General features: G+C 36.1%; 1 protein-coding gene across 1 annotated transcript in view; it reads left to right on the top strand.

Moving 5' to 3' along the window:
* The window catches only part of COL24A1 (collagen type XXIV alpha 1 chain), a 362,779-nt gene that overhangs the window by 58,122 nt on the left and 279,448 nt on the right, over nt 1–25,209 (top strand). The window contains exons 10-11 of the mRNA XM_049875555.1: nt 5,702–5,755; nt 8,474–8,518. Of these exons, the coding sequence (XP_049731512.1) occupies nt 5,702–5,755; nt 8,474–8,518 (99 nt within the window). The remainder of the gene's footprint in view (nt 1–5,701; nt 5,756–8,473; nt 8,519–25,209) is intronic.

Here is a 25,209-nt window from a genome sequence, read left to right as displayed (position 1 = left end):
AAAGCATCAAGTATTTAAACAGTATGTGCTGTATCAGGAAACCTTGGTGGCATAGTGATTAAGTGGTATGGCTGCCAACCAAAGGGTCGGCAGTTCGAATCCTCCAGACGCTCCTTGGAAACTCTATGGGCCAGTTCTGCTCTGTCCTATAGGGTTGCTATGAGTCGGAATCGACTCGATGGCACTGGGTTTGGTTTGGTTTTTTTGGTGCTGTATCAATTCCTTACATTTTCAAGAACTCTTAAATATTTTAAATGCTTTCATATGTATTTTCTTCTTTTATTTTTACTATCAGTTTTGTGAAGTGGGAGAACAGGTATATCATCCACATTTTACAAATGAGAAAATAGTAAGCTAAAGCGAATACCAGAGAGATGTTTACCTGTGTTTTAATGATAATGCAAAGATATTCGACTTTGTGGATCATAACAAATTATGGATAACATTGGAAAGAATGGGAATTCCAGAACACTTAATTGTGCTCACACAGAAACTGTACATAGACCAAGAGGCAATAGTTAGAATACAGCAAGGGGATACTGCATGGTTTAAAATCAAGAAAGGTGTGCATAAGGGTTGCATCCTTTCACCATACTTATTCAACCTGTATGCTGAGCAAATAATTGGAGAAGCTGGACTATATGAAGAAGAATGTGGCATCAGGATTGGTAGAAGAGTCATTAACAACCTGCATTATGCAGACGACACAACCTTGCTTGCTGAAAGGAAGGAGGACTTGAAGCACTTACTGATGAAGATCAAAGACCACAGCCTTCAGTATGGATTGTACCTCAACATAAAGAAAACAAAAATCCTCACAAATGGACCAGTAAGCAACATCATGATAAATGGAGAAAAGATTGTTGTTGTCAAGGATTTTGTTTTACTAGGATCCACAATCAAAGCCCATGGAAGCAGTAGTCAAGAAATCGAATGACATATTGCTTTGGGTGAATCTGCTGCATGGGACCTCTCTAAAGCATTAAAAAACAAAGATGTCACTCTGAGAGCAATGATGAGCCTGACCCAAGCCATGGTGTTTTCAGTTGCCTCATATGCATATGAAAGCTGGACAGTGAATAAGGAAGACTGAAGGAGAATTGATGCCTTTGAATTATGGCCTTGGTGAAGAATATTGAATATACCATGGACTGTTAGAAGAACGAACAAATTTGTCTTGGTAGACATACAACCAGAATGGTCCTTAGAGGCAAGGATGGCAAAAGTATGCCTCACATACTTTGGACATGTTGACAGGAGGAATCGGTCCCTAGAGAACTTTGTGCTTGGTAAAGTAGAGGGTCAGTGAAAAAAAGGAAGACTCTCAATGAGGTGGATTGACACAGCGATTGCAACAATGGGCTCAAGCATAGCAACGATTGTGAGGATGGTGCAGGACCAGGCAGTGTTTTGTTCTATTGTACATAGGGTGGCTGTGAATTGGAACCCACTCGAAGGCACCTCACAACAACAACAATACATGGATACTATCCTTAGTATAATTTGGGAGTTTCTTCAGTGCATGAGCTAATAACTCCCAGTGTGTGTGCGCAGGATGCATTTGGTGCTGTGCAGTTTACTCTTAATCACATTTTCTCATCTTGCTCCAATGATCCATATAACTTCTCTGAGTTCCCCTTTTTTATCATTTTTGTACTTTATTATATACCATTTTATTGTGCTGTTTTCCCACGTGTTGAAAATTGTTGTCTAGGTTGGAACCCTTTTAAGTTGTACTTCTAGGTTCAGATGGTTAACTTTATAACAGCATTTTTTGAATTTTTTAAATGGATCTATTATTATTCCTAATTGATTTAAGTCTGTAATTAGTCATTTTAACAGATTATAACAAAATAACAATTTTGTATAGCAATTTGTAAAGACATTTCCAAATATTATACTTTATCTTGTAAATTTTCGTTTGGGGGGAATCAGGAGGACCATTTTTTCAGGTCTCACATTCACAAAAACTTTTGACCTTAATTCCAAATGTAGTTAAAAAGACAAAAATAATAGAAAAAAACTGACAGGATTATGTTTTTCATTTAGTTTGTGGTCTGTGATTGGACTATACCATGTTATTCACTATAATTTTCTTCATGAATCCTATGATAAATTATCCTTTTTCTGGCGGAGTTATTTGATTGTATTTTTGGTGTTGAGAGAATTACTTTGTTAATTGTAAACATTTAAAATAAGCCATACTTTTGTGACTTTCTTGGGCATTTCTTTGTGTAATAGTATGCTAAATTCCTCAAAAAGTAGAAGTGTGAAGGGACTTTTCTTAACTATTAGTGGCCCTGCAGGTGACACAAATTGCCCCTAACTGATCTACAACCTTCAGTCCAAAAAGCAAAAACATCTGTGTTCCTATTTTTTATGTTCTTTGTTTGATTATGCACTAAACTCTAGTTTAGTGGTGATATTTTACAAATGACCACAACCATTTGTGGTTTCTTTGGTGAGTGCTGCTGACAATTATTTATCATAATTATCGAGAAACCTTTGTGAAACATCTAAATAAATACTCATAGCATTGTTCCCTTAAAAATCTTTAGTTCTATAATGTTGAGGTTTTACCCCATAGAGGCTGTGTTGAATAGAGGTCTCACTTTACAGCTCTTGAGGTCTCAGTTGGCTACTTAGTTCATTGATAAATGTGCACCAAGTAGGGTCTGTTCCTTTTAGTTATAAACAAAACTCCAGTAGTATATATTAAAATAAAAGTTAGCTGTTTTTAAACTTTATGCATTTATTGCTGATGATTCTGAAAATTATGCACTTTGTCATTATAATCCTGAATATATTGGTATCAGAAATACATTCATGTATTTCATTAAAAAAAAAATTCTTCCAGCTGCTTAGCTTTCAAGCAAGCAAATTATGGATATTTTGTTTTATTAAAGTTGAGTTAAATGAAACGAATTATTTTGTGTTTGTTCATACAATCTCTAGAACATAGAGGAATTTTAAAGGTGCTTTTCCTTGTCAAAAAATCATACTTCTTATATTATGGGAACAATGAACTAGCTTTCACCCTCAGAAAATAAATCCCTTTCAAGGTTCTCATTCCACATAACCTAGAAATGATTCCTGAGATATTTACCCTTTTAACACCTGAATTCTTTCTTAGTGTATAGAAGCATTTTCTCTGAAAAGTCACCCATTCTCTGATTTGAAACAAGCAGACTTTATTTAGAACTTAATCAAAATGTCCTCTCTGCATCTCTCCTTCAAAGTCTTTTGTACCTTGGCTTTCTCTGTATCCATAAAATTATTTTTTTCTCCTGCCCCTCATTTCACCCTCTCTTTGATTCAGTGATTTTTTGTTTGTTTTCTCCCTCGGAACTCTAGTTTACTTTTAAGGCCTCAGACTCATCTCACCTTTAAATCCTATCTCTATGAGCTCATTCTGTGAGCACCACAACTCCAGTTCTCAGCTAAGATAGACACATGAACGCTTCAGCATCACCACAAACTCAAAATTTCTAACAAAACTCATGCTCCTTCCTCCATACCCAGCTTTCCTGTTTTACTTCCTGTCAGTGGTTATCATTTGGCTACCAATTCTACTATAAGCCTTGACCCATATAATCCAAGTGAATTTTCTAAACTGGAAATTTGTTGATAATGAAAACTATGTCTAAAACATTTTAATGGATCATAATATAAATTGTAAACTTTGTATCTTGGCATAAAAAATCCTTCACTTTCTGAACCCTGCCACATTTTTCAACCCCTCCTTTTGTTCACCAAACATATAGATCTATTTGTAGATTTTTGAAAATGCCATGTTATTTCATTCCTATTGATTGATTGACTCCAAACCAGACCTGTTGCTGTCAAGTCAATTCAGACTCGTAGCAACCCTATGGACAAAGCAGAACTGCCCCATGGAGTTTCCAAGGAGCACCTGGTGGATTCAAACTGCTCACTTTTTGGTTAGCAGACATAGCTCTTAACTACTATGCTACCACGGTTTCCATTGATTGACTGAAGACATTTTCTTAGCCCTTCTTGGAATGCCCTTCCTTTCCTTCAAGATTCAGCTCAAAGCTTCCCTCCTCTGTAGAGCTGCCCTAAATCTTCCTTCTAGGCAAAGTTGGTCATCCTGCTCCCAAAGTTCCCATTGCATCTTGTATTCCTATTATTATAATTATCATACAGCATTACAATTATTTATTCATGTCCCTCTTTCCTAATTAATTATGCATTTCTTGAAGGCACTGATTTTTGTATTCATCTTTATAATTCCATGTCTTAGTTTCCTAGTGCTGCTACAACAGGAATATCACAAATGGGTGGCTTTAAAAAACAAATTTATTTTCTCGTGGTTTAAAAGGCTAGAAGTGTGAATAGAGTGTGGTTTTAGGGGAAGATCCTTCTTTATCTGTTTTAACTTCTAGCACTAAATAACCAACCTTTGGAGTTCCTGAACTTGTAGATTCATCTGCCTCAACAGTTATCAGATAGAATTTATCTTCCTCCTGTGTCAGCATGTCCTGGTGTCTGTGCTGTTTTATGTATAGCACAGAAGTGATCTGGTTTAGGACACACCCTACATTGGTACGACCTCATTAACATAACGAAGAACAAAAACAGGATTATATATACAGGAATAAGGGTTAGGATTCTCACACATATTTTGAGGGGGCCCAGTTCCTCCATAACATCCTAGGACCTAGCATACAATGGGCAATAAAATAATATTTGTTGAATCAGTGATCCAGACTCATATTTCTTCAAACTTGGATCATTAAAAGAGCCTTCTAACTGGTTTTCCTACATTCATCATTTCCTGTCTCTGAGGTATTCTGTATCCTGTCAACAGATTAATATTTCAGAAACACATTTTAACTTCAGGATACTACCACATTCCCTCGAAGTCAGTAACTTCCAGTTGTCTAAAATATAAAGTCTAAAATTCCTAGACTGAAATTTAAGGTGCTCCTTTTTTTTTTAATCTAGCCCCAAAACTCTTTGCCACTTTATCTATTAAATTGATGAAACAGGTAATTATTTGCAACAGGTGAGATATTTAAAGTACTTTAGGATAAATACCTTGCATTGTTCTTTAAAAATACCCATTGTTTCTCAGCCAAATTGAACTCTTCCAGAGGGCAGGATGGGCCTTTGGTTTTCTCCAAATCACCTTACACATGCAGTGTGGTCAGTTATCATTTTCAAACACTCCCTGAACTCCCTGTTATGCCTCTGCATACTCTAATTGCTCTGCTTGGCGTGTTCTTTCTCTAGCCTCTGCTTATCCAGATCCTACCCACACTCTAAGGCCTGACTCAGTTGCCAATCTCCTTGGAAACCTTCTTTGATACCTTTACTTCCTACCACATTGGAATGAATCTCTTTCTTCTCTGTACTTCTTATATTCTTTTGATACACCTATTCCATCTTATATAGTAGTTAACTGTTTGCATATATTTTCTTCCCACTATAAAGTCCAGTGAATGAAAAGATTTTGGTCTTGTTGATTTTTATTAGCCACAAACTGTTTTTAAATGCAAAGATGTATTTGTAACTTTTGGAAGAAGAGCAATAAGGTGAGGGGAAGTCTTTCCTATTCATACTTTTAAGTTTTTGATTCCATATTACTATGAACAAAAATTTAAATACCCCTATTTAGAATTGCTTAGAGAGTGAATATTCTAGTGAAATAATATAAAGATTATGTGCTTGCTTTAAGGGTTTCATTGGCTCTCCTGGAGATGTAGGACCACTAGGACCTGAAGGAGAAAGAGTAAGTTCATTCCTTAAAATATTATTTTCTAAAGTGACATATTTATGATAAGGTTGTGCAACAGGGTCTTAAACTCAGATGTAATAGGAGGCAGGCAGGAAGTCTTACTGACTAAAGCATCAACTGCCAGAAATATAATCAGACTTTCTTGAATTTTGTTATAAAGATGTAATGTGATAAAACATATATGGTTGGATATTATATTTTTAATCAAATTTGAGAAAAATGTAATTTGGAATATTCAAACATCTACTAGTTAAAATTTTATTTTGTAACTCATTACTCTTTGAGTGTAAACTTTTTTGTCCTGTGATGTTATTAACAGGTCTTATATTTTGCACTTGAATTCGCAGTAAAGAATTTAGCCTGACTAGATATATTTTTTGCCTAATTTAATAACAGAAAATAGCTATTGATAAATTTTTGGTACTTGTGAATAAAGATGGAGCCTGTGCAAATGGCTTGTTATACTTTTAAAATATTAATACAGTTAGTTACAGAGTTTTGACATTCCACCTTCATCGCTGGTTTTCAGTGCCATGTGCAGGTCAGTGATTTCTCATTGCGTATCTTTATTTACACTATCAACATTATTTGAAAAAAATAGAATTAAATAATGTTATATGATCATAAAGTTTGAAATTAGGAAATGATCTTTAGAATTTAGATTTTAATTCTGCCACTACAGAACTGCAGTTGAGGCCAAAATTTTCATTTCTGGAAACAGATTTTTCAAGTGAAAGTGAACCAGATTATTCATTGCTAGATGAGTTTTTCAAATATGTAGTTTGAAGCATGAGTGAATTAAATCATATTTTTTGTGATTACTTGTGAATGGCCCTGCAGAGGAGAAATATTCAAAGCATCTAAATGTGCTGTAATAACAATCAAAAAGTTCCATCTTCTTAGGTGAGATGAGGTGAACATTTTCCCTTGGTTATTTCTTTCAGCAGTAAGAAGTATCTTCTTAAGAAGTTGTGATACCACACCTAATCACCTAACCTTTAAGTGATGCAAATTAATAGATGATGTATCTAATTTAGAGTGCTGGTGGCACAGTTGTTAAAGTGCTCAGCTGCTAACTGAAAGATTGGCAGCTCAAAACCACCAGCTGCTCCACAGAAGAAAAATGTGGCAGTCTGCTTCTGTAAATATTTACAGCCTTAGAAACCCTATAGAGCAGTTCTACTCTATCCTATAGGATCACTATGAATCAAAATCTGCTGGATGGCAATTGGGTTTGCTTTTTGGTATCCACAATTTATCAAGCAAAGGATTGAACTGCTTTTTGTTGACCCAAAGGAGCATATCTAGCTTGCATTGTTAATTTTGCTGCTTGAGATACAATCCTTTCCTGACCTTTTGGCATGAACTTCTTTCTAGTAAATGATGAAGTGATGTAATAAATAAACCAAAGTTATGTGCCCTTGCACAATATTGTTATTTTAGATTTAAGTATCTTAAGCCCAGTGTTGATACTGACCATCAACATGATATTACCTGTAATCACACTAATATTGACCAGTCTATATGAAAAATATCAAGATTTGTCACAACACATTAAGATCACCTCTTAATATTTTGCCTATCATGGGACTATATTCCAATTTTATTTGGCTACATCAAAATTATCATTAGAATCATGAATGGTATTGCTAACTACATGTCATTATTATGTTATGAAACATTTAAATAGAGGAAAATAGAAAATAATAATGTCAGTCACTCCTAAAAACAAATGGAAGGAAAAAATCATTTCTGGAAGTTAGTATTGTATATATTCATATTTATGTGAAATAAAAATGCTTGTGTAGTTCTGTCTATACTACCCTTAGGTTTCTGCTTAGAAATTTCATTATCAGTGAAAAAGATAAGACACACAGAAAGTAACTTGTCTAAGACTAAATACAGGTAGAAAGTGCAGAGCCTGGACACAGGTATTCTGGCTCCAAAGCCTGGGAGCTTAAGTTCTAAGCACCACTCCTTTTTACATGACCAGAAATTCATCCGTTAGGTAGATCTGAGCACAATATGATCTCAAGTTCAGTGATACTATCATGCTTATTTCTGCCTGGAAACCCTGGTGGCGCAGTGGTTAAGTGCTACAGCTATTAACCAAAAGGTCAGCAGTTCGAGTCCACCAGGTGGTCCTTGGGAACTCTACGGGGCGGTTCTGGTCTGTCCTATAGGGTTGCTATTAGTTGGAATCGACTCAATGGCAATAGGTCGTTTCTGCTTTACCGTTTTTCAATGCTGGGTTTATCTTAAGGCTGATTTCCTATATGATTGCAAGATTGCCAGTGCAAGGACTAAATGTCTCTTTTTCATGTCCAGCCAGAGAGGGAGAGGAGGGTGCTGTCCCTTAGGTATGGAAAATGAGACTTTCTTGTTTGCCTGACTGTGCCAACTTCCATCATGTGTCCACCTCTAGACAGATAAATGTTACCAGATGGATTTCAGGATCATATTTGGAAGTGCAGATGAGGTGGATTCCTGAATAAAATCTGGATTTTCTTATGAAGAAAGAAGGGAGCCAACGATAAGCAATCAGTTAAATTAGTGTATTGCAGCTTCTCTGAATGTAACACCAGTTTATAGGACAATTTATTTCTCTCTTTGCCATACTTCATTGATTGATATTCGAGAGGAAAAGATCTGTAATATCTAATTCATTCACCTGTTCAACAAATATGAACTTTTGACTTTTCTGTATTCTAGGGCATTCCTGGACTGCGTGGAAAGAAGGGTCTTAAGGGAAGACAGGTAAACTTTAATTCTTGTTTCTTCACCTTCAGTTTAGACCAGTATAATCAAATTATATGTTTGTTTCTTACTTATTAAAATATGAATGTATTTTTTGTTGTTGTCATCCACAATCCATCCCATTCAACAGAGTTTCATTTTTGCCACTTTAACAGTCTTATCAAATAATTACCTAGAATGTAAAGAAAATCTTAGAATTTAAAAATAACTGAATCTGCTATTTCTAACCCATTTAATATACTGATGGAAGAAACTCTTATCCCCAACGCCAAGAAGCTAAAATATCACAGAATATGCACGAACGTTTTAAAACGCTAATGGTAGCACTGATCAACCTTATGTTTTAGAAGTTTTTAAAATGCCTACTTCAGGTGTTGATTCAGGTTATGATATGGGGTGTTTAAAAAATCAAGGAAAGTGAATTTTATTAGGTAATAAATCTTTTCAGAGACAAAAGGAAACTGACATTATCTAGTACCCCATTATTAAACAAATGAGAAAAAACTACATTCAGAAAAATGTCCTTAGGTGATCCTGAGTTAGTATAGCCAGTTAGCCACCTGCCTTCCACTTGTGTTATTTTTGCTATAAGTATCCTTCAGAAGTTTTGCATTGCACATTTCAAAGACATTTTTTAGGGTAAGACATTCTGTGCTACACAGTGTTCTTTTGCCTATAAGGAAGAAACTTCAGTTTTTCGTAACAGTGTTCCTAAAATTTTGGTGTATACAAATAAAATTGTAATGATAATGCTAAAGGATTATAAATCTCATCAAAATATTAAGATCATTTTTAAGACATTTTCTCCTCTGAGGTTTGCAGTATTTCTTCAAGGCAGATTAGAGTAGGTATTAGTATCAGCATTATATACTTGAAAAAATTGAAAGGCAAAGATGTTAAAAGACTTGCTCAAATCACATAGTTAACAAGTGGGAATATCCAAGAACTGAGCCCAGCTCCTTTGTGTTTAAATCCAGGATTCTTTATCTTACTCCTCAGATAATCACCTTCAAATAGCTCACATTAAGTGGCAAACATATTAGCAAGGTATATTAAACATCATAAGATACTTGTGTTTCAATTTAGATGATTAAAATTCTATGAGAAGAATGGTCATTACTATTTTAATAACAGTAAAAGAATAAGATCATTGTGTAATATTTGTACCCATTTCACTATAGAAAATTATTAAGTGTGTAGAATATTAAAATGGATATTTTCTGTTAGTAATTTATTACATTTTATACTATTTGTTATATTTTCAAATGGACACTTAAATACAGGGACAGAACTAAAGGACTCTAGGTCACCAAAAAGAATTAAGTCAAAAACCAGGAAATGCCCACATTGAAAGTGTCAGTATCCAAGAAACTTTTGGCTATCCAAACATCAAAGACTCTGCCTTTGAATTTTCTGCCGATTTCAGTGTAGACTGGTGTTTCATTACAGTACGGCTGTGTGGATCCCTGGTTATTTCATGCATTATCATTACATGAATCCCACTAGAAAATGTACTTTTTTACCACTGTCACTCCCATTTAATTGAATAATGGTGTTATTTTTTATTCACCTCTCTGTGTTTTAAATGAATTTGTTTCCTCAAATATTAGATAGGTAGAAGTATTCATTCTTATGAACATAGACTGTGATTCAGTTTTAAATAATTATCATATCATGTAATTTGTAGAATAATAGTAACTCTTCTTGGAGTGAAAAAGACCTCCATGAGTTTTATGTAACATTTTACACTTAGATTTTAAAGCCTTGATATTAAGGCCAGAAATTAGAAAGACAAATTACTTTGCTTTCTGTATTATTACGTGCAGTATGAAGTACTCTGATAATCAAAACAGAGTGAAAATAATAGGCATGAATAACTTCGAATCTAATTTTAAACATGCTGCCATCCAGTCGATTCCTACTCACAGCAACCCTATAGGACAAAGTAGAATGGGCATAGGATCTCCAAGGAGCAGCTTGTGGATTCGCACTGCCAAACTGCCAGCCTTTTGGTTAGCAGCCAAGTTCTTAACCACTGAACCACCAGGGATCCAATCTAAGTTGAGATTCTTATTAATCAGGATAAATTTCTTTAGACTACTAAGTGGTTTCTCAGCTAAGTCGTAAAGCTCTGTGTTTCATATGGATAACCACACCAAACCCAGTGCCGTCGAGTTGATTCCGACTCATAGCAAGTCTATAGGACAGAGTAGAACTGCCCCATGGAGTTTCCAAGGAGTGCCTGGCAGATTCGAACTGCCAACACTTTGGTTAGCAGCCATAGCACTTAACCACTACACCACCAGGGTTTCCTTCATATGGATAGTTTACAAAAATATTAAATTGTGTATTTATTGACATCATATACATACATAGAGGACAGAGCATAACAGAGTAAAATTTCTGTCCAAATTGTCCACTGACTTAGTAACATTGCTAAGCTTAGATTTGGGAAGATCTTACCGTAAATCACATGCTCAGACTACTGGCCAAATGATCATTTATTTCCCTGAGTAAACACTCAGCATGGAATTAAGTTGTTGTGAACCAACTTACTTAGTGATTTGTGTATTTTTTTTTTTACACAAAATTATAGGCTTAGAAGTAAGAGGTATCTTCTCCTAGACAGTGTAAATATTATATGAATGCTATTGAAAATGGACACATTTTAAATAACATATTATTTTGGTTATTCAAGTGGTAATTATTTATTATTTAGCCTTGTACTGGCATGTTCAAATTTAGCGTTTTATTAAAAGTTCCATTTAAATCTTACTTCCCAGAAAAATCCTTTTTTCCCCAAAAGAAAACATTGTGCTTATTCAGTTTTTACAATTCGAGTTATTTGTAACACAGATTTTTTTTTTGTTGTTGTTTGTTTTCGTTTTCAACCAGTATTGTTAGTTTGAAGTAGAAAAACTGTTTTTGTTATGAATTGGGAATTTTTAGGATCAAAGGATATGAATAAGTAATTAACAACTTTATTCTTTGGTTTTAGTTTGTTACCTTTTGAGTTTTTTTTTTTTTTCTTCCTTGTATTATAGTTATACTTGATTTCAGGAAATCAGCATAAGGTACTAATCACTATAATAATATTTTTTTTATTGTACTTTAGATGAAGGTTTACAGAACAAACTAGTTTCTCATCAAACGGTACACACATTGTTCTATGACATTAGTTAACAACCCCACGACATGTCAACACTCTTCCTTCTCAACCCTGGGTATCCTATTATCAGCTCTCCTGATCTGTTCTGCCTTCCAGTCCCTGCCTCAGGGATGGTGCACCCTTTTAGTTTTGTTCCATGGGCCTGTTTAATCTTTGGCTTAAGGGTGAACCTCAGGAGTGACCTCATCACTGAGCTGAAAGGGTGTCTGGAGGCCATACTTGCAGGGTTTCTCCAGTCTCTGTCAGGCCAGCAAGTCTGGTCTTTCTTTTTGAGTTAGAATTTTCTTCTACATTTTTCTCCGGCTCTGTCCAGAACCCTCTATTGTGATCCCTGTCAGAGCAGTCAGTGGTGGTAGCTGGGCACCATCTAGCCGTACTAGACTCAGTCTGGTGAAGGCTGCAGTAGATGTGGTCCATTTGTCCTTTTTACTAATCTTTCCTTGTATCTTTAGTTTTCTTCATTCTTCCTTGCTCCTGAAGGGGTGAGGAAGGGGTGAGACCAGTGGAATATTCTAGATGGCAGCTTACAGGCTTTTAAGACCTCAGACATTGCTTACCAAAGTAGAATATACAACATATTCTTTACAAACTATGTTATGCCAGCTGATCTAGATATTCCCCGAGATTATGGCCCCCACAGCCCTCAGCCCAGCAATTCAGTCCCTCAGGGAGTTTGAATGTGTCTATGGACCTGCCATGACCTTGCCTTGTACAGGTTGTGCTGGCTTCCCCAGTATTGTGTATTGTCTTATCCTTCACCAAAGTTACCACTTATCTATTGCCTATTAAGCGTTTTTCTATCCCCACCTCTTCCCTTCCTCATAACTATCAAAGACTATTTCTTTTTGTATGTAAACCTTTTCATGAGTATTTACAGCAGTGGTCTCATACAATATTTGCCCTTTTGTGATTGACTTATTTCACTCGGCATAATGCCCTCCAGATTCATTCATGTTATGAGATCCTTCATAGATTCATCATTCTTTATTGTTGAATAATACTCCATTGTGTGTATGTACCACAGTTTTGTTTATCCATTCATCTGTTGATGGGCATCTAGATTGTTTCCATCTTTTTGCTATTGCGAACAATGCTGTAGTGAAGATGAGTGTGCATACATTTATCCATGTGACGGCTCTTATTTCTCTAGGATATATTCCTAGGAGTGGGTTTGCTGGATCATATGGTATTTCTACTTCTAGCTTTCTAAGGAAGGGCCGTATCATTTTCCAAAATGGTTGTACCATTTTGCATTACCACCAGCAGTACATAAAAGTTCCCATCTCCCCGCAGCCTCTCCAGTATTTGTTATTTCCTGTTTTATTGATTTGTGCCAGTAATGCCAGGGTTAGATGGTATCTCATTGTGGTTTTGATTTGCATTTTCTCTAATGACTAGAGATCCTGAGCATTTCTTCATGTGCCTATTGGCTGCTTGAATGTCTTCTTTGGTGACGTGTCTGTTCATTTCTTTTGCCCATTTTTTAATTGTATTATTTGCCTTTTTATTGTAGAGATGTTAGATTTTCTTGTAGATTTTAGAGAATAGTCAAAAAATTTTTCCCAGCCTGTAGGTTCTCTTCTTGCTATTTTGGTGAAATCTTTTGATAAGCATAAGTGTTTAATTTTTAGAAGATCCCGGTTATCTAGCTTATCCTCTGGAGTTTGTGTGTTGTTGGTTGTGGTTCGTATCCTGTTAATACTGTGTATTAGGGCCTGTAGTGTTGATCCTCTTTTTTCTTCTATGAACTTCATGGTTTTTGGCTTTATGCCTAGGTCTTTGATCCATTTTGAATTAGTTTTTGTATATGGTGTGAGGTATGGGTCCTCTTTCATTTTTTTTTTTTTTTGCGGATGGACATCGAGTTTTGCTAGCACCATTTGTTAAAAAGACTGTCTTTTCTCCATTTGATGGAGTTTGGGCCCTTGTTGAAGATCAGGTGACCACAGGTGGATGGATTTACATCTGGGTTCTCAATTCTGTTCCATTGGTCAATGTGTCTGTCATTGTACCAGTACGAGGCTGTTTTCACTACCGTAGCTGTATAGTATGCTCTGAGGTCAGATAAGTGTGAGCCCTTCTACTTTATTCTTTTTCTTCAATAGTGCTTTACTTATCCAAGGCTTCTTCCCTTTCCATATAAAGTTAATGATAAGTTTTTCCATCTCTTTAAAGAATGTTGTTGGTATTTGGATCAGGATTGCATTGTATTTGTAAATCACTTTGGGTAGAATTCTTATTTTTACACTGTTAAGTCTAGCTATCCATGAGCATGGTTTGTTTTTCCATTTATGCAGATCTCTTCATGCAAAAGTGTTTTGTACTTTTCTTTGTATAGGTCTTTTACCTCCCTGGTTAGATTTATTCCCAAGTGTTTTATTTTCTTAGCAGCTATTATGAATGGTATTGTTTTTGTGATTTCCTTTTCATCATTCTCTTTATTGGCATATAGGAATCCAACTGATTTTTGTATCTTTACCTCTTATCCTGCTCCTCTGCTGAATCTTTGTTTTAGTTCCAGTAGTTTTCTTGTGAAGTCTTTTGGGTTTTCTATGTATAGTATCATATCGTGTGCAAATAGGGACAGTTTAACTTCTTCATTACCAAATTGGATGCCCTTTATTTCTGTTTCTTGCCTTATTGCTCTAGCTAGGACTTCCAACACAATGTTTAAATAGGAGTGGTGATAAAGGGAATCCTTGTCTTGTTCCTGTTCTCAAGGGAAATGTTTTCAGTCTCTCTCCATTAAAAATGATGTTGGCCATTGGTTTTTCATAGATACCCTTTATTATGTTGGGAAAATTTCCTTCTACACCTATTTTATTGAGAGCTTTTATCAGGAATGAGTGTTGGACTTTGTTGAATGCCTTTTCTGTATTGATTGAGACAATTGTGCAATTCTTTTGTTTTATTTATGTGGTGGATTACGTTGATTGATTTTCTAATGTTGGACCATCCTTGCACACCTGGTATGAATCCTACTTGGTCGTGGTGTATTATTTTTTTGATATGATGTTGAATTCTATTGGCTAGAATTTTGTTGAGAATTTTTACATCTATGTTCACGAGAGATATTGGTCTGTAATTTTCTTTATTGTGGTGTCTTTGCCTGGTTTTGGTATCACACTTACGCTGGCTTCATAGGATGAATTTGGAAGTATCGCTTCCCTTCCTCTTCTGAAATAGTTTGAGTAGTACTGGTGTAAGCTGTTCTCTGAATGTTTGGTAGAATTCCACAGTAAAGCTATCTGGGCCAAGGATTTTTTTTTAACCTTTTCAATGTCTTATCTTGTTAAGGGTCTGTTCAGATTTCCAACATCATTTTGTGTTATTTTGGGTAAGTAGTGTTTTTCTAGAAATTCATCCAGTTCCTCTAGTTTTTCAAATTTGTTGGAGTATAGTTTTTCATAATACTCTGTTATGATCCTTTTTATTTCAGTTGGGTCTGTTGTAATGTCTCCCATTTCATTCTCTTTTTTGGGTTATTTTTGTCCTCTTCCTTTCAAAGAACCAACTTTTGGTTTTGTTGATTTTTTTCTATTGTTTTTCTATTCGCTTTTTCATTTATTTCTGCTCTGATCTTTATTATTTCCTTTCTTCTGGTAGCTGTGGGCTTCTTTTTCTGTTCTCTTTCTATTTGTTCAAGTTGTGTACTTAATGTTTTGATTTTGTCCCTTCTTTTTTGATGTGTGCATCTATTGCTATAAATTGACCTCTGAGGACTGCCTTTGCTGTATCCCAAAGGTTTTGGTATAATGTGTTTTCATTCTCATTTGATTCTAGGGGTTTTTTGATTCCATCTCTGATTTCTTCTATTACATAGTGTTTTGTTTTGTTTTTTTAATGCATCAATTTATCCTTTTATCTTCTTGTTCTAGTAAACTACATGAGGGACTGTGTTTTATACTATTCTTTCATTAGGTTACTCTTTTTTTTTTTTAATAATTTTTATTGAGCTTTAAATTAAAGTTTACAAGTCAGGTCAGTCTGTCACATATAAGCTTATACACACCTTACTCCATACTCCCACTTACTCTCTCCCTAATGAGTCAGCCTGCTCCCTCCTTCCAGTCTCTCCTTTCGTGACAATTTTGCCAGTTTCTAACCCTCTCTACCCTCCTATCTCCCCTCCAGACAGGAGATGCCAACACAGTCTCAAGTGTCCACCTGATACAAGTAGCTCACTCTTCATCAGCATCTCTCTCCAACCCATTGTCCAGTCCCTTCCATGTCTGATGAGTTGTTTTCGGGAATGGTTCCTGTCCTCCCAGTGCCAAGGTTTCCTGACTGGGACACTGGCTCCAGGCTCCGAAAACAGTCGCTGCTTCCCCGTGGTTGTTCGTTCTCAGTCTCTGTCACTCAGGTCAACTCTTTAGATCTGTGTATGATGGTCAGGGTTCATAGATTGTCATGTATGTGATCGATTCACTTGTTTTTCTGAGTCTTTGTTGCAAGAGGGATCCGAGGTATCTTCTACCTAGTCAGCCATCTTGGCCCCGCCTCCTACCCAGTGGTTTTTAAGCAAGGTGTCAATCAGTTTCCACACAATTGATTTTTTTTCCCCCTTTCTCTTCCTGTTGTTTGATGGCATTGTGGTCAGAGAAGATATTTTGTATTATCTCAATGTTTTGATTTTGTTGAGGGTTTGCCCTGTGGCCTAAGATGTGGTCTATTCTGGAGAATGTTCCATGTGCATTAGGAAAGAATGTGTACTTTGTAGCTGTTGGATGGAGTGTTCTATATATGTCTATGAAGTTCAAGTGAGCTGATTGCGCTCTTTAGCTCTTCTGTGCCTTTGCTGAGTTTCTTTCTAGATGTTCTGTCCTTTACTGACAGTGGTGTGTTGAAGTCTCCTACTATTATCGTGGAACTGTCATTTTCTCTTTTCAGTGCTGTTAGAGTTTGTTTTATGTATTTTGGATCCCTGTCATTGGGTGTGTTGATGTTTATTATGGTTAAGTATTCATGATGGATTGTCCCTTTAATCATTATATAGTGTCCTTCTTTGTCTTTTATAGTGGATTTTGTTTTAAAGTCTATTTTATCTGAACTATAATTATTTTTTATAATTATTTTTAAAGAACTTATTTAATTATGCATGTTCTTATGCTTTTGGATACTGAAGTATTACAGTTCTTGTCTCACCCCTCCTGTGCCTCCAACATGTCACAATTGGGTCAGAATCCTTATTGCCAGTAAATACTAGAGAACGTTTGTGAGACTCTGTTGTTGTTGTTTTTAGGTGCTGTTGAGTCAGTCCCGACTCATAGTGGCCCTATGTATAAAAGAACAAAATACTGCCCGGTCCTGCACCATCCTCAAAATTGTTGCTATGTTTGAGCCCATTGTTCCAGCTACTGTGTCAATCCATCTCATTGAGGATCTTACTCTTTTTCACTGACCCTCTAATGTCCTTCTCCAGGGACTGGTCTATCCTGAAACATGTCCAAAGTACATGAGAAGAAGACTTGGCATCCTCTTTTCCAAGGGGCACTCTGGCTGTACTTCTTCCAAGACAGAGATGTTCATTCTTCTCGCAGTCCATGGTATAGTCAGTATTCTTCACCCACACTGTAATTCAAAGACATCAATTCTTTGGTCTTCCTTATTCATTGTCCAGCTTTTGCATGAATATGAGGCGAATGAAAATATCATGGCTTGGATCAGGAGAAACTTAGTCCTCGAAGTGATGTCTTTGCTTTTCAATACTTAAAAGAGGTCTTTTGCAGCACATTTGCTCAGTGCAATACATCATTTGATTTCTTGACTGCTGCTTCCATGGGCATTGATTTTGGATCCAAGTAAAAAGAAGTCCTTGGCAACTTCTATTATTTTCTCTGTTTATCATGATGTTACTCATTGGTCCAGTTGTGACGATTTTTGTTTGCTTTATGTTGTAGTGTAATCCATTCTGAAGGCTGTAGTCTTTGATCTTCATCAGTAAGTGCTTCAAGTCCTCTTCACTTTCAATGAACAAGTTTGTGTCATCTGCATATCACACATTGTTAATGAGCCTTCCTCCAATCCTGATGCCCCATTCTTCTCCAAGTAGTCCAGCTTCTGGGATTATTTGTTCAGCATACAGATTGAATAAGTATGGTGAAAGTATACAATCCCGACGCACACCTTTCCTGATTTTAAACCACTCAGTATCCCCTTGTTCTGCTCAAACGACCCTCTTTTGATGTACAGGTTCCACATGTGCACAATTAAGTGTTCTGGAATTCCTATTCTTCACAATGTTATCCATAATTTATTATGATTCACACAGTTCAGTGTCTTTGCAGAGTCATTAAAACACAGCTAAACATCTTTCTGGTATTTTCTACTTTTAGCCAAGATCCATTGGACATCAGCAGTGATATCCCTCATTCCCCATCCTTTTCTGAATCTGGCTTGAATTTCTGGCTGTTCCCCATCGATGTACTGCTGAAGCCATTTTTGAATTATCTTCAACAAAATTTTATTTGCATGTGATATTTATGGTATTGTTTGACAATTTCAGCATTCTTTTGAATCACTTTTCTTTGGAATCGACTAGAGTCAGGGATGCTACAATCAGAAAGTTCTTTAGCTGCTTTAATAAGCATTTTACAGGAATCTCAGATTCATTTCATAAGTAGTCCTTTTTTTTTTTTGTACTAAATTGGCCATGTAAATTTATATGACTCCACAGTCCAAGGACCTAAATAATTTATGGCAGAACTCACTTGCTGCAATGGAAGATAAACATGGAATTGGACGTGGGATTGACTCTCCACAATACCTATAAAACTTTTGTCAAAATATAGACTGTTTTCAAAGAGTTTTTTCTAACCCATCGGAGTAGAGTATAAATAATCAAATCATGTTACATTTAAAGTTTGACAAAGAGCAAAACTATGCTCAGTGTTTTCCCTATGAAAACAAAAATAGTACATCCTTTAGAATGATGGGCAAAATAACACCCTAACTACAGAGATGTTTAATTTTCTAACTATAGAAGGAGTGTCTCCTTTTTTTCATACAGCTTTAAGCTAGAAGAGTCTATTTAAAGCAAACTGTATTTTGGCTTCTAACGCCAGTGTTACAATTTCAGAATATAAAGTCCTTCTGTTTTGACATCTGTTATTAGTTTCTATCCTTGGCCGAAGACAGTCTTAAATACGTATTGCATAGAAAAGTGTCTCAGATACGCACATTTTATGAAGAATTTGGAGACAGTTTTTTATTTGTCCCAGAAAAAGCTAGTTAGATCATACAGAAAGTACTATGATTGTTAGAACATTATGAAAAAATTGTCATTAATTTGTGAGTAGTTCTGCCTCTTTTAGGAAAAATAGATTTTCTCAATTCTACTTTACTGAGCAGAGTCTGTAGTAACTATATTTGGCTAAGTATAGCATGACATGATGTATGGAAGAGGCCAGGACTTTGGATTAAACCTACCCATAGGGTTGGAACAGGTACTGAGAAGAGGGACGCCCAATGAGCTACAGCTGGTAAGTCCAGGCAGAGCATTTCATAGAGGTACAACACCCATAGGTGAACATGTCTTGTGCTATTATTTTCAGGGTATATAACATAAGAGAAACCTCAGAAAGCCCTATAGTTATCAAATCAGGAATGTAAGTACAAATGGGAACTAGCCTATGTTAGGTTCAGAGATTGTATTCTCTGAGGAAAAATGGCAAGAATAAGGTAGGGTCCTTATCACTGGGGTAGAACATGATGTAGTGTACCAAAACTGGATATTGGACACAAGGATATCGCAGATTCCAGTTCCCAGAATGTGGTACAAGATAGTAACTAAGTTTTAAGAACAAGGCAGGAATTGGATCATGAGAACTCAGGCCCAGGACACAGCTAGGTTTTCAGTGGGTGGGCCTCTGAGAATTGGCCTGATGTTGTCAGTTGCCATCAAGTTGATTCTGACTTATGGTGACCTTATGTGTGCAGAGTAGAACTGATCCAAGGGTTTTCCAAGCTGTGACCTTTCAGAAGCAGATCACAAAATGTGTCTTCTCAGGCACCTCTGGGTGAGTTCAAACCATCAACTTTTTGGCTGGTAGCCAGGTGTTTAACCATTTGTGCGTAGAACTTCTTAAATTTCTGCCTAAGTTTGGAATTATTTAACTTTCAGGACTGATTTGACCCCTGAAATATGGACAAGATTGTCCTAACTGTGAGGAAAAGAAGGGTACAGAGACTGTACAATTTCAGAGTACTTTATACTCTAGCCTTTTCCTACGGTGATCTTGTTTCATTCTGAAGGATTTTCAAATACCAGAATTTCTTGGTTACCTGTAGTCATGTATAGAAGTGACTTGTAAATGTTATTTTAGTATTTCTAATCCTAGTGTTTTTAATGTTTCTCTTGTCATTGCTTAGTCTTGGAAAAAGTTGAGTTTCTGTTATCATCAGTATTGTCTGTTTAGTGTATAAACTTTCTATTATAGTTTTTTATCTCTACTTTAGATTGAATATATTGTCTGTAAACCATACTCTGGCAAGAACAAAATATATTCATGGTTAACTGTAGTCTTTAATGAAGGAATTTTGCATTGCTTTTTTCAAAAATTTCTATAAATGTAGTCATTGGTATTTTATGATTATTTTGAGCTTCATATTTTTGTAATTATTTTACATGCATTATTTTTCTAATTCTTTTGTAGAACTAGGGGAAACATCATTTTACTAGACTGTCTAAGCAAGGGGTTTTCCACTGTGTCAAGCTATTTAGACATACTACCAAATACAGAAGGGATCAGTCCCTGGAGAAGGACTTCATGCTTGGTAAAGTAGAGGGTCAGCAAAAAAAGGGGAAGACCCTTGATAAGATGGATTGACACAGTGGCTGCAACAGTGGTCTCAAACCTAATAAAGATGGCAAGGATGGCGCAAGACAGGACAGTGTTTCATTCTGTTGTACATAGGGCTGCTATGAGTTGGAATCGACTCAATGGTGCCTAACAATAACAACCAAACATAGCATCTTTGAGTGGTCTAAAATATTAACAAATTTATCCAGGTGTAACAAGTCTAGAATACTTCTTTTGATATCACTGTTTGGTAACTACAGTGTTTGATAACTACAGTGTTTGATAACTACCTTTGAGGTGTGGAATCACCTTGCAGAAAGCAAGTTGGCTTTCCTCTGTTCTTTCTAGCAATACCAACACCTGTTGCTAATGAATGGGGGTTGACCAAGCCAAGAGGGACCACCTGGAGGCCCAATGTGCTGATGAAGCATCATGAGACATGACATAATCTATCATGGCTTCTTTGTGAGGCTAATAATTGCCTTGAATCCTGAGGTGAAGATGGAGCTTCCTGGTTGGTGACAAAGCACAGGAGAGGGTAGCATATCCCACTTTGGGACATGGACGCTTCATGCCATGATCCCTCCCAGACCCCACCCTGTGTCTCTCTTTGTTTGTATCCTTTCTGGTTGTAATAAAGCTTTAGCTATAACTATGGTGTCTTAATCACCTAGTGCTGCTATAACAGACATACCACAAGTGGATGGCTCTAACAAAGAGAGGTTTATTCTCTTACAGTCTAGTAGGCTAGAAGTCCGAATTTAGGGCACCAGCTTTCTCTCTCTGTCAGCTCTGGGGGAAGGTCTTTGTCGTCAGTCTTCCCATGGTCTGGGAGCATCTCAGCCCAGGAACCTCAGGTCCAAAGGATGCGCTCTGCTCCTGGCACTGCTTTCTTGGTGGTATGAGGTCCTTGTGTCTCTCTGCTCCCTTCTCTCTTTTATATCTCAAAAGAGATTAGCTTAAAACACTGTCTAATCTTGTAGATCTCATCAATATAACTGCCACTAATCCAACTCATTACATCACAGTGATAGGATTTACAACGCATAGGGAAATCACATCAGATGACAGAATGGTGGATAGTCACACAATACTGGTAATCATGGCCTAACCAAATTGACAGACTTTTTGGGAGACACAGTTCAATCCATGATGTATAGTACACTCTCAATGAGATTCTATGAGTTGTTCCATTGAATGATGGCCCCACAAGGGCAGTGAGAGCCAGCAGGTACTGGTGTCTGCCTTCTCGGCAGTCTGAAATAAGGTATTTTTCTAACATGTGAGTTATGGCCTAGTTCTTGGTGGCTGGGGTCAGAGAAAAAGTGCCATGTGAGCAGCTGGTGACAAGGATGGAGAAGCGGAAAGTGAGGACTGAATCCATTTCCACACGTAGGGAATTGGATTCATACTGATCCTTACCCCCAGTTAGCAAGGAAGATGGGATTTGTCCACCGTGCCCTTTACTTAGACTCAGTAAAGAGAGATACTTGCTTTGGGCTCTGTACTTTAGAGGGCTCTGCATATCACAAACAAGTACAATAAATTTATTAAAAAATACATAAGTTTCTGTGTCACTCAGGATCCAGCACTTAGCACTGTCAGGGCATAACCTGTAATCCTAGACATCGACTCTTGTGACTGTATTAGTTATTTACTTCTGTATAACAAATTACTCCAAAATGAGTGGTTTAAAATAACAATGAGTTTGTATTATTTTTCATAATTTAAGTGGGTCAGGAATTTAGAAATGGCTCAGTTGGGTGGTTCTAGCTCAGAGTTTCTCATGAGGTTAGACTCAAGATTCTGGCCAGGGCTACAGTCATCTGAAGGTCTGACTATGGCTGGAGGATGTGCTTCTAAGGTGGCTTACTTACTGGCTGGCCAAGTTGGTGCTGGTTGTTGGTGAAAGGCCTCATTTCTTCCCCATGGGGACCTACCTCTCCACAGCGCTGCCTGAGTGTCCTTAAGGCATGTTATGTTGACTTTGCCCAAAGTGAGTGATTCAAGAAGAGAAAACATCAAAACATAAGTGATAGCAATTTATAGAATGAAATTATTTTACAATATTTTTTGTGATAATGTAATTTATCTTATGTGACCCTATTATTTTTGACCCTATTACAGTGTTTGTACTTAATATGTGAAATTCATGGTTCTTTTCTGAATCTAATTATTGCATTAAGAATTTTATTGACAAATTAACTTTTACTATCTTAACAGAACAAAGTTTCCCCAAATTTATATTAATTAAAAAATACCTAAAAACTACAGTGATTCAAGAAAATTTAGCTAATAGAACATTATTACCAGTAAAACACAAAGTATGTGAAATTCTTGATTGTAATATTATTGATGCTTCTGTGACATGAAAGCAAGATAAATAAATTTTATGGAAACAATGGGCAATAATTTGAGTTATTTGTTGTTGTTAGTTGCTGTCAAGTCAATTTTGACTCATAGCGACCCCATGTGTGCAAAGTAAAGCTGCTCCTTAGGGTTTTCAAGGCCATGACCTTTTAGAAGCAGATCGCCAAGCCTGTCTTCTGAGATGCCTGATTTATGAGTTATACATGTATATATTTATTTCATTATTTAACCAGATGTCACTGGCCAATCATTAGACTCTCAGACATACACAAAAATAATTAAATTCATTTGTTTTGATATTTTACTGACTTTCAGATATTTAAAAACCATAATTGTATATGTATTTTTTATTTTTTTCCTTAGGAAGTATATCTGTCAAGGTAGTTGGGTACATATTTAATCTATTTTTCATAATTTATCACTTTTAAATATTAATATATATGGTATGTGGATCTCATTTGTGTTCTTGTTCAGGACCCTGGAAATGTTAGTGATGGCCCTGAAGGAAACTATTCTGTGTAAATTCATATATAGTTATTATTTACAGAATATTGTATACCTTAATAATAAATACGATTCTATGGCTTTTTTCTGGGAACTAATTGTCAATACAGACAAATTTTAACTATATAAACTTCTATAGGGCCTGAGAGAGTTTAGTTTTGCTTTTTTTTTCTTTTCCTTAGAAAAAATATTGATTATAATGATGGTATTTTTAGAAGAAGAGAGAAATGCATCCTTAACTCTTATAATAGGAAACTCAGGTTTATATGGAAACCCTGGTGGCGTAGTGGTTAAGTTCAAATCCGCCAGGCTCCCCTTGGAAACTCTATGGGGCAGTTCTACTCTGTCCTACAGGGTCACTATAAGTCAGAATCGGCTCGAGAGCACTGGGGTTTTTTTATATAAATAAAAAACCCGTTGTCATTGAGTTGATTCCGACTCATAGGACAGAGTAGAACCCTATAGGGTTTCCAAGGAGGAACTGGTGGATTCAAACTGCTGACCTTTTTGGTTAGCAGCCAAGTTTTTTAGGAAATAGACATTGGTGACTGAATTACTGTCTTAGGCAGCTAACACTAAGCTATTAGGAATACTCTGGAATGAGTTGAGATCATTCTTCAGTTTGCCTGGATTGTGATCAATTAATTTCTAAAATGTCCCAGAATTTTTGTGATAAAAGGTTAAAAAAGAGCTAGAATTAATCATCCTGGCAGAAGTTAGAATGTAGATTTACCCTATGGCCCTGATATACCTTAAAAAATAATTAAAAATGACTATTACGTTCTTTTTCATATAGAAGGATAAATTTCCTGAAATATGTATTTTTAAAAATTATAACAGTAGAATTTGACTTCTATTCTTTGTTGATCTGTTGGGAATGACTTCTCTTAAACCAAGATCATAAGCAAGATGTCTTCTTAGAGTAAGTCAAATATTTGTTGTATTTAATTAAATGATGATTCTATAATTTTTTTATCATCATTAAGAATTTGCAGAAGGACTGATATAGATCTGTTTAATGTCTGCTTACTTACTCTTGTCTATGGGCCTATAGCTTATATCTCAAATCCTTAAGAGAATTTTTTTTTAAATACTAGTTCTATAAATTATAACATGTAAGACTTAAAATGTAGCCTTATTTTATTGACTTCAACCCTTCTTTTTTGTTGTTGTTTTTTTTGTGGGCTTAAGTGCCAGCTATTTATAACATGGGTTTGGAAAGTACAGCTGCCCAACACCTACAGACCTTGAGACCTGTGGAAGTTGTAGTCTCCTCTGCTGTCAGGAGAAATTACCAGTTGTGTGGAAAGTTGAGCTGGAAAACAGCTCCTCCTACTGGATGAGGAGGTTGGTGGGTAATCAGTCCCAAATAGCACATTATCTGGGCAACTCTAAGGAATCCTCAGGGATGTTTTCAGACAATCCTGCTTTTTGTTCAGACTGATTAACTATTTTAAGAACAGTTTTTTTGAGATATAATTCACATACAATAAAATTCATGCTTTTTATGTACACAGTTCAGTGGTTTTTAGTACTCAGAGTTGTGCAGCTATCACTACTAATTTTAGAACATGTTCATCACCTGGAAAAGAAACCCTGTACCGTTATCAGTCACTCCCTGTTTCCCCTCAACCCCTTGCCCCCAGCCCTAGGAAACCACTAATCTTTCTATCTCTATAAATTTGCCTGTTCTGGACATTTCACATTAATGGAATTATGCAATATGTCCTCCATTTTTATTATTTCTCTGCAAAATGATAAAGAGAAATCTTACTTATGATCTATCTAAAAAATCAGTCATCTGTAATGTTTCAGATTCATTACAGTATTTTTCCTCTACCCTTTCC

Source organism: Elephas maximus, chromosome 3 (assembly GCF_024166365.1).
Source record: "Elephas maximus indicus isolate mEleMax1 chromosome 3, mEleMax1 primary haplotype, whole genome shotgun sequence".
Classification (NCBI taxonomy): domain Eukaryota; kingdom Metazoa; phylum Chordata; class Mammalia; order Proboscidea; family Elephantidae; genus Elephas; species Elephas maximus.
The sequence above is the reverse complement of the archived record's forward strand: the minus strand, read 5'-3'. Positions and strand labels throughout refer to the sequence as shown.